The sequence below is a fragment of the Micromesistius poutassou genome, assembly GCF_964030765.1.
Source record: "Micromesistius poutassou genome assembly, chromosome: 18".
NCBI lineage: Eukaryota > Metazoa > Chordata > Actinopteri > Gadiformes > Gadidae > Micromesistius > Micromesistius poutassou.
Window position 1 is genome coordinate 14,828,024 of NC_140288.1, and position 11,128 is coordinate 14,839,151.

Here is an 11,128-nt window from a genome sequence, read left to right on the forward strand (position 1 = left end):
GATTCTCTTGAGGAAATGACTTTAATATGGTAAACGTCAAATGGACAATAGACAGGACCTGCCCATTTCCCTTATCTGCCTCACTTAACCATAAACATTAAACATTGTAGCATTGTAGATGTTCCGCTTCACCAATGACCTTTGCACAATCTAACAAACATTTACCACAAAGGACAGTTTTAAAAGTACTAATACAATGAGATCCATATTATTGAGCTTACTTTATACTCCTTCACAACAACACATTAATTACCATATTGGTCAAATGAGCTTCAGAAAAATGGTTCCAAAGTTCTGTGTGTGTGGTTTGTATTGCCAGGTCTGAATGGGTTTCTTTCTGAGGTGGACAAACAGGCCACAGGTCACAGGCCTAATATACTGTGATGATTTATAGTCCGGATGTCATACAGTAGCAGGTGTCAAGGATAATATGTGGATAATATGTCAATGTTATCAAACTGTGTTTTATATTGACTTGGAATTAGGAGCTGTGATGGCATTGATGCAGTGGCGGCTGCTGGTCTTTCAAAAAGGGGAAGCTCATTTTCGGCCTACATCATATAAATTGTCAATTTATGTAAATTATCCTCTCTGTTCCTTTTCAAGGAAATGCTCTATCATACCAACTAGCTGTCTTTTTCAGTGACTTGACCAGTGTCCTCTCAATGGCCAGCAGAGCTAGGCTTCTTAAACAGCCTTGGCCCATTGTGTTACTGGTGTAGAACTTGAGCCGCTTTAAACAGGAAAAGCTCCTTTATATACCTGCAGACGAGAACAGTTTGTAGCAAGTCTGCAAGTACTGATCTAAATACAGGACTTGAAGTTCAGACCTCAGGCTCCCTGAATCAAAGTGATGGCCAACTATCAAAACGATATTAAACTTGAACAAGGAAATGTGGGAATGATGTTAAACTGAAGCAAGGGATTGTGTGAATGAAGTGTATGAAATGTACGATGAAAATTGTCGAGCAATTCCGCCAAGCAAATATCAAGAAATACGTTGCAGTTTGTCTTTCGACTCGCTTGCAAAATCCGCTATGGGACAGGAATGAAGAGAGCTCCGGAGATTTTTATAGTTCAAAATCGCTGTCAATCAAACGGCAACTCAGTCTTTCGCAAAGCCTCCAATCATCACGCAGAAGCCCAGCGTCCAGGCCAGCCCACTCCTCCATTCACCCCCAGAGACGCTGAGCGTCCGTGGGAGGGACATAATCGCAGCATTATCCAATGACCGTCGACTTTCGACGAACAAAAAAAAGCTGTTCTATGCAGCCCCATTGAAGTGGATGGACGCTTCAACAGGAAAATGCACTGTGATGCTAAGGGAATGTATGAGAGGGAAATCGAGTCAGTCGACCTGTGATAAGCAGCTGATTCTGAACGAACTCGTCTTCGAGATGGACGTGTTTGGATGGACGCATTTTAAGTTAATGAAATCAACAGTATATATTTGACACAACAGTATATATTTGACCATTTAATTTTGAAATTTGAGGGGAAGCTGAGCTTCCCTTGCAGTCTTAGAGAAATCGCCACTGCATTGATCTTATCACTTAAACATAATGAGAGAGAATAAGGAAGGAAGCCACACCTCTTCCTTCATTATTCTCTTATTATTATCAAACTTATTATTTGTTTAATTATTCCCAAACTTCCCTACTCAAGTCCTCATTCATACTATATTCAAAGTTTATATAATACCTTACTATCCACACTTTTATGGAAGGACTCCAAACTTTAATAGTCTTTATAATTTGTAAGTATTTCAACTTCACAAGCATAGCATCAAAATCTATAAACTGGCACACTGGCCCCCACAATATTTAGACAATATAAAAATATTATACACCAAAATGTTGAGCTCCTTGTACTGATTGCCCATCAAAATTCTCTGAGAAATTGGGATATTTTTTTTCTTCTACAAAACTTTAAAGCAAAAGCAGGCTTGTTTTGTCATATTTGTTCAAATTCTCTTTACATGTCTATCAATGGCTCTCTAAGCGAAATCAAACATAATTTTGTTGCATGCCTACAATGAAAAATAAAGTATCTTTAACTTTATCTTATCTTAGTAAATCAAATGCTCTGACAAAAAATAAAGAAATCTGGTATGTGTAGCAGTCAGAGGCCTGTAATAAGCCTGTCCAATCATCTCGTGCACCCTGAAATGATGGGATTGTTTACCTGTCTGTCTACCAACCTACATGTACCTGCCTGCACTCCACCTGTGGACTCATTGATTGACCGGAGTCATCTTCAAGCTAGTCCCGTGTTTTGGAGGAGTGGCTTTTGAGGGAGACCTGAAGGGTTCTGGTTTCTCCAAATTGCCTACCAATGCTTTAAATCATCTCCACATTACCCACACACTGAAACCCCAAAAAATCTAGCTAATCATTACAAACACCCAGAATATCATAGCAATCAATTAGAACAACCATGCAACCACCTAGATCACCCTAGCAACCACCCAAACTACTGTATCAGCCACCCCAAACACCTGGCTAGAAGTCACCAAAAGCCCATTGAAAAACACATAGAAAACACACAGAACAACATAGAAAACACACAGAACAACATAGAAAACACACAGAACAACATAGAAAACACACAGAACAACATAGCAACCACCTAGAACACCATAGCTTCCATGTAGACCACCCTAGCAACTACACAGAACTCCATAGAAACAACCCATAAGACCCAAGTTATCATTGATAACCTAGCAACCACCTAGAAACTATCCAAAATACCCAATTTTATCAAATTGTACTACAATGCAAATGAGTGCATATCATAGGGAGACCCCAATGGCAATCAAACCCCCTTCCCCAGAAAGGGTTAGTGCCGTTCTCTACCAGTTAACCCATGGCAGAAATAACTAACTGCATATTTTGATTCAGATCAAAACATTTCTATATTTTTTAACATGGTGGTTTTGTCTCACAAGACCTAGCAATCAAACGTTGCTTGTATCTATTAGTCAGACTGGAATCATAAATATGCAAAATGCTGGTCCTGTCACTTCTTCGGCCCCTGGTCAGCTCATCACTGGACCCTCTTCAGTTTGCCTACCAGCCGAGACTAGGAGTGGAGGACGCCATCATCTTCCTGCTCCACCGTGCCTGCGCCCACCTGGACAGACCGGGAAGCACTGTGAGAATCATGTTCATGGACTTCTCCAGTGCGTTCAACACCATCCGGCCTGCTCTGCTGGGGAGTAAGCTGACGGCGATGCAGGTGGACCCTCCCCTGGTTTCCTGGATTACGGACTATTTGACGACGAGTCGACCACAGTATGTTAGACTGCAGGACGGTGTGTCTGACACTGTGGTCAGCAGCACTGGGGCTCCACAGGGAACTGTTCTTTCCCCCTTTCTGTTCACCCTGTACACCTCGGACTTTCAGTTCCTCTCTGAGACCTGCCACCTGCAGATGTTTGCAGATGATTCTGCAATTGTCGGCCGTGTCAGTGAGGGGAAGGAGGAGGAGTACAGGGGCGTTGTGGACGCCTTTGTCGAGTGGTGCGCAGCTAACCATCTGCATCTCAACTCGACCAAGACTAAGGAGCTGGTGGTGGATTTCCGCAGGAGAAAATCTGCCCCCGCACCCATCTCCATCAACGGCGTGACTGTGGATGTTGTCCAGGATTACAAAATACCTTGAAGTATACCTGGATAACAAACTGAACTGGGCCAAGAACATTGAGGCTGTTTACAAGAAGGGCCAGAGTCGTCTTTATTTCCTGAGGAGGCTCCGGTCATTCGACGTATGTAACATCATACTGAGGATGTTCTATCAGTCGGTGGTAAGCCGGTTCCATCGCTCCATTGTTTGCTGTTGTGTGCTGGGGCAGCGGGCTGAGGGCAGCAGACGCCAACAAGATCAGCAGGATCATCAGGAAGGCTGGCTCCGTCCTGGGGCTCCAGCTGGACTCTTTGGTGGTGGTGTCTCAGAGGAGGATGTTGTGTGAACTGCACAGTATCCTGGACAACAACGCCCACCCTCTCCACCAGGTGCCGACCTCGAGCAGAAGCACCTTCAGCAACAGACTCACCCCCCCCCCCCCCCCCCCCCCCCCCGGTGTAACACAGAACGCCAGAGGAGGTCTTTTCTTCCTGTGGCCATCAGACTGTTTAACACATCTACCTCCGGCCGCAAGAGGGACAGTGGAGACACTGTGTCCTGAGCCAAATGTCACTTTGTCACTTTATCATTTTTATCCATCATATCACTTCATCACTTTTTTTTGTGTGTACTATGCTGATACAATTTTGTCACCTTATCACTGTTTATCACTTTATACAATTGCTCACTATATTTAGTTGTACTTATTTATTTCAACTTATGCAGCAAACTTGCGTATTGTTGTATATTATATATACCTACGTTAACTGTCATTTTTGTGGCACTGTTGCATTTAGTCACTGTTGTACTTTATTTTATGTTAGTCTTATCCTATTGTACTTCTTTATCCTATTGTGCTTTGTACTTTATTGCATTTTGTTACTTGTTTTATTTTCTTGTATTACTTCTCCACTTTCATATCACAACTGTTGCACAGCAATTTCCCTCGGGATAAATTAAAGCTTCTTGAATCTTGAATCTTGAATCTAAAGAACAAGCTAAAAACATGTAGAATTAACACTGGGAGACAAGGCAATTTTACATCAGGCTACCACATACAGTCGGATTAAATTCAATTAAGCATGATGCATTTAGCATGAAGTAAGTAGTGCAGTAGTAACAATACAAATAGCTTAGTAAAAGGCCTATATCTTTATTGCAATTATTGAAATACTCGCTTCAGACACGCGATGTCGCTACTGCCCGTAAGGTAAAGCTACGACTTGTCTATTACAACATATCGTCCGCTACTGCACCGGTTGTAATACATTCATTGGTCTAACTGCAATTGTAGAAAAGTCCCAATTTTCTACTGCATTGAGATTATTTCACGATAAATGATTTGATGATAATCATTTGATGATGATAATCATTTTTCATCATCTGCTTATCATTTTTTATTCGATTAAACAACTTTGATCGAGTTCATCCCGTTTGTGCAAAAGTTTGACATTAACAAGCTTAAAATAACGTTTATTCGCATGAGAGAAGGTATATAAACCCGATCGCGGGCTGCAGTCTACAGTGAGGAAACTCATATTATCCTATAAAGTTGGGCCATGTTAAAGTCACTGACTGAAATGTAGCCTATTTACTAACATTAAGCAAAAGGAATAGGCTGGCCACCTGTCCTCTTCGGCGTTTTGCTCATATTTTGATGAAGAAACGCAGTCCACACAACAAGCCGCCTCACAGCAGAAGCGATAGACATGCGCACAGCTGATGTAGAGGCACATCTGCACTGACGTCATCTCCACCACGAAAAGCTGCCAATTCGGAACTTATACCCGGTTTCAGACCGGCTGAATTGTAGTGTAAACCAACTTTTGCTGTGTTGCGTGCCCTTTTTTCCCCCCATTCTCACAAGGTGTTACTTCGCAGAATACTCTCTGAAGTCTTGAATTCACCTTGAACCCTTTTAAGCTACCCCATACTCCACTCTACTTTATAAGGACGACAGATATGCAGAAAATAGAGCCTTCCTGTGGAGCAAGTCCAAGATTTTGAAGGCTGAATAACTATTTTTTTTGTTAGACACTGTGAAATCTAGGGATACTTTTCCTGTGTTTTGGTCTGAGGGGAAGAAGCATACTCCCGTGTGTGCACCTATTTCTCAGGATGGCAAAACCCCGAAGGATATGAAAAGAGAACAGGGGCTTGTGTGCGGAACTTCAGAGCCGAAAAAGTCTTTTGTCTTCAGGTTACCCAGCACAGTTGGAATGGAAGTGACAATGAAGATGAGCATGGTAACTATATCTTTTAATCTCTGGTTTTGGGGAAACAAACAGTGCTAGGCTGTAATGCGTTCACGGCATGAACGATAGCGGCAACAGTTCGGCACTTATGAAGATGATCGCAGAAGTAGAAACTGTTTACAAAGTAGTTACAGACTTGAATGGTCTTTAAATTTGGGTCAGTTATTTTGGACAGCGTTCACTTGGGGATGTTGACAATATTAGATTACACAATAAAACTTGGAGTCCATTATATAGTTGGATCAATGCTATACCTATTTATCGATTTATTTTAACTTTAATGGAATAGCAAGTTGAAGATGTGGACCTGCAAATGCCAATTTCTTCCCCCAAAATGATTATTACCAGACGTTACTATGAATTAACACGCAGATTTTGGGCGGAAAGTAAATATTTCAAAACGTTGTCAAAAACCCTTATTTTAATCTGGAGAGCCATGCAAGGACGCCATGTAGCGATGGGTGTAATGCCGAAGGCAGGTTGCCAACTGTCTGGGTCAAAGTAGCCGACTAGGTAGCGATGCTGTTCGTGTTCCTGTATCTCGATCCCCGCGGGATGCACGGCTGCTTTTTCAAAATAATATTAACATTTCGACCTTGCACATCGTTGTGCTGCGGCATGTGATCTACATAAGATACCAGGCAACGACATAGTAGCACTTGGGTGCATCTGCATGCCTTGTACCTTGCAGATGATGGGACTTAACAGGTAGTGCATGGAGCCAAGCTACCTTGTTTGATGCACGTATGGTTATTGATATGAATGATGTAATATAGGAAATCTCTAATATCTTCATTTACAAGTACACTGCCAGTCATAGTAACAGTTGATTCATCCCATTAATTACATTTTTTTGGATATATAAAAACATGTCTCTCTCTTAAATCGTTTTATTTTTCATTTTGAATTGTCCAGATTGTGATGTAACAAGGATGTATCATAAATAAAGACAGCCTACAACCTCTCAACGACTCCTTCACAGGAATGCAGATGGATTGGTCAAGTCGACAAGTTCGCAGTGTAGAACCCTTTCCTTCCAGTTTCACCCGAGGGGACTTGTGGGGGCCTGATGGATTACAGTGGTGCCTACGAGTTCCTGAGATGAATCCAGAGGCGAAATACACCACCACCACCACCACCACCACCAGCACCAGCACCACCACCACCACCACCACCACCACCACCAGCACCACCACCAGCACCAGCGGCAGCAGCCAGATCTGGAAGCATATGCTCTGGGGAGGAATCTGAGAAGCTCACCGGACACCAGACATCCATCACAGTGACATTTCAGAGGAGATCCACCATGGACTTGTTATGGCGTGGCATTAGAGCGAGCTTGTGCTTCTTCTGAACCGCACTGCGTAGCACCCACTCACCTCTCTCCCACCCACCATCCCCCTCCCATGTCCCATTTGTCTCTGAATCATGGAGATTTTGTGGAAGACGTTGACTTGGACTCTGAGCCTGGTGGTCATGGCTGCTACAGAATCTCAGACCTCCCAGACACTTTCCCACAGCTCTCAAGGTAGGCAGCCGGAGCACTCTGTCCTTTATTGTTGCTTTTGTTTGTGAAGGTCATAGGCATGAGTTTACACTGTCTCCATCGTGATGTTGATTGGAAGACTGCACCTCATCTCTTCTTTGCTCTTCTGCTCTCCTCTTGTCTCCTCTCTTCTCTTCTCTTCTCCTCTGCTCTCCTCTCCTCTTCTCTTTTATAATATTCTCTCCTCTCTTCTCTTCTCCCTTCTTTCTTCTTTTCCTTCTCTTCTCTGCTCTTGTCTCCTCTCCTCCCTTTTTTCATATCTTCTCCACCCTCATCTGCTCTCCATCCCCTCTCCTCCCCAACCCCCCTTCTCTCCCCCATCTCCTCTCTCTCTCCATCACCTTCTCCCTCCACCACCTGGTCTCCACTCTGTCCTGTCGCCAACCTCTGGTGCTTCAATCGTGTAAAAGAGGAGTTCCTGTCCTTCCTGGACCACTACCAGCTGACGGTGCCGGTGCGGGTGGATGAGAACGGGGACTTCCTCAGCTACTCCCTGAAGCACCGCCGGCCGGGCCGACGCAGACGGGGGGCTCCCCACCCGCCGGCGGGGAACCCGGGCCCGGGCCACACGGAGCCCATGGAGCACCCTCCAGAGCCCCAGCTCTTCTACAGACTGTCGGCCTACGGAAAGCACTTTCACCTGAACCTCACCCTCAACCCCCACCTGGTGTCCAAACACTTCACGGTGGAGTACTGGGGGAGAGGGGGCCTGGAGTGGAGGCACGACCTGGTGGACAGCTGCCACTACGCGGGCTTCCTGCAGGACCAGAACGGCACCACCCGGGTGGCGCTCAGCAACTGCAGAGGGCTGGTGAGTACAAAGGAAGGACGGTTCCAAGGCGAACATCCGAGACACTGACCTTGAGTTGCTAGGGAGTTCATGGGAGGATTATCTCAGGAAGTCCCTGGGGTGTACTTTTACGGAGGTAATATGCAGTATATGGATCGTCGCTTGTGTTCCAGTTACCTCAGGCAATCCCTTAGACAAGAGATTAGAGCGATTGTAGTTTATTTAGCGCAGTGTTGGACTCAGCCCAATTGGCAGAGTCACGTTGGGGGCAGCTCGGGGTTAGGCAACGCTACCGGAGTAAATCTCATCAAGTACCCGGGCTTGACGAGAGCGTTGGAGAAGCCTGTTTTAAGAGCAACTTTCCCACACAAGAGAGTAGTATTACTTTTTTTTTTTTTTGGAGTCTATATATTGTTCCATAAAGTTGTATCAGAACTATGTCAAAAGGGTTATCGGTTCACATTTTAGTTATTACATTGTCCATTCAAACCAATTGTCTAAATCAATAGGAATCTTTTAAGAAGTTACTAACTTTTTTTGTACTAGATTATATCCTTTAGACCTGGGCCAGGAAATGAATTATTCTGCATCTTAAAGTACTAAGGAGTTTTCTCTTTGAAGAAAAGCCTTTAGTTATATAGTTTGAGGCAAGTGTATGCCTTGTTTCTTATTGACAACCGTAATCTGCAATCAACTCAAAATAAAAACAGGAATTAGCCTTAATCCAGTCAAACGTCTGAGCACCAACTAGCTTGGGTCCCAGAAACGAGTTAGCATCTTCCTTATTGTCTCCTTAAAAGCGAGACACAAGCGACGTGACGCAACGTGAAAAAGATTTTCAAATTTCTTATTTGTCTCGGCTTATATCTATCTGCCACTGTTTCTTGTGTCCGTTTGTCACCAAGCATGGCGTAATCACAACAGAAGACGAGCAGTATGTAATAGAGCCATTGAAGAACGCGTCCTCCACCGCCTCTGGAGAGTGGAAATTGGACCAGGCACAGCAACACGTTATTTATAAAATGTCTGCCCTCCCCACACCGCAAGAGCACAGCCAGGAGTTCAGCTGTGGCATTTCAGGTTGGTCGAACCTCTGTCTGGGCACGACTGCATGTGGGTGGAACTGACGTAGAGGAGTTGCTATACATAGCGGGCCCGGAGGAAGTGCTGGTTTTGGTCGCAGGCCCAGGTTTGTGGATGAATGTGTGTGTGTGTGTGTGTGTGTGTGTGTGTGTGTGTGTGTGTGGTGTGTGTGTGTGTGTGTGTGTGTGTGTGTGTGTGTGTGTGTGTGTGTGTGTGTGTGTGTGTGAATGTGTGTTATGTGTGTGTGTGTGTGTGTGTGTGTGTGTGTGTGTGTGTGTGTGTGTGTGTGTGTGTGTGTGTGTGTGTGAATGTGTGTTATGTGTGTGTGTCTGTGTGTGTGTGTGTGTGTGTGTGTGTGTGTGTGTGTGTGTGTGTGTGTGTGTGTGTGTGTGAGTGTGTGTTATGTGTGTGTGTGTGTGTGTGCTGTCCTAGACTGGCCAGACTGCCACCATTAAACCTGTAGAAAGAAGCCTTGCTCCAGCATTCATAAAAGGGCAAATGTCTGTGGCTGTAACACCTTCTCGACTAAAGTCTGGCGCTGGATGTGAGTCGGGGAAGGTTTTTTTCATGGCAGCATTCATCCCATTCATGAACCAACAATCTTAGTGTCCCAGTGTCCCATGCTCATTCATAAAACTAACCAATCTTTCATTGTGAAGTGTCTTTTACTTATTTGAGGTGTGATTGTAAAAACTAAGGGGATAACCAGATGGATATTTAGGTATTTCGGCTGAGGTCTTATAGGAAAACAGCAAAGTCTGTCATCATCAGGAGGCAAGCATGCCTCAACGCATACCTACATCTCTGGTAGCTTTCCCTCAGAGTGCAGGGTCATAAAGGAGAGAGCTTTGCATTGGAGTCATAGTGCACAGAAGCTGACTTCCATTGGTGCACTTTCAACACACCAACTGACTCTTGTTCAAAAACGAAACAAGTCACCGAATGCAATCCACCTCACTCTCCATTCGCCGTGTCCGCCCTCATGTCGACAGACCCCTTGAAGTGCGGTACATCCTGCTCCAAAAGCGCCCCGTCGTCTCCCGCCTTTCAAAATAACAGCGCGGACGGGAACACCACCAGCAGACATCGTCGCTCAGTCAGCTCCGAGCGCTTCGTTGAGACCCTCGTGGTGGCGGATAAGATGATGGTGGGCTACCACGGCCGCAAGGACATCGAGCACTACATCCTGTCCGTAATGAATATTGTAAGTATGATCCTACTTTTGTTCAAAAGGGTTGTACAAAACACATCAAAAAGGCTATTCTATGTGTAAAGTGTCATGTTAAGTGTCTTTCAGTATCTTGAAAAGTGCTGTTATTAGTATAGAGTCCTATTTCTCTATTTATCTACATTGCAGCAAGAATAATTTATGAAGTTGTGACAATGATCAACAAAATAATCACTACCGGTTCACAATCTGTTGACAGATATTATCATGGTAGATAATAGATAACATAGAGTTGGGTTGCAGCACTCAGGCACCATTTGTCTGACTTTGTGTCTTTTCTTCTTTTCTGGAGGTCAGGTTGCCAAACTTTATCGTGATGCCAGTCTAGGAAATGTTGTGAACATTATCGTGACCAGGCTAATAGTTCTCACAGAAGACCAGGTGAGAATCCCTCCCTTCCACAGTAGTAACATCTCTGATTCTCTCTCTCTTTTATATTTTGTTAATAACATGGTCATCAACCCACTTATTGACTAAGTAATAACTCTCAATTATAACAGTGACTGTGATTAATTACATGCACATCCATCCACGTATAAAGGCTTTGGCTGACTGACTGCTTAGTTTGAAATAGATTAAACTAGCACTGAGTGGAGAGGAAA

The 11,128-nt window shown here is 44.2% G+C and overlaps 1 protein-coding gene across 1 annotated transcript in view; it reads left to right on the top strand.

Moving 5' to 3' along the window:
- Window positions 1-7,307: 7,307 nt before the first annotated feature.
- adamts6 (ADAM metallopeptidase with thrombospondin type 1 motif, 6) overlaps window positions 7,308-11,128 on the top strand; it is a gene marked incomplete at both ends in the record, with an annotated part of 42,556 nt that continues 38,735 nt past the window's right edge. The window contains 5 exon segments of the mRNA XM_084482729.1: window positions 7,308-7,407; window positions 7,836-8,236; window positions 9,121-9,295; window positions 10,291-10,502; window positions 10,824-10,907. Of these exon segments, the coding sequence (XP_084338855.1) occupies window positions 7,308-7,407; window positions 7,836-8,236; window positions 9,121-9,295; window positions 10,291-10,502; window positions 10,824-10,907 (972 nt within the window).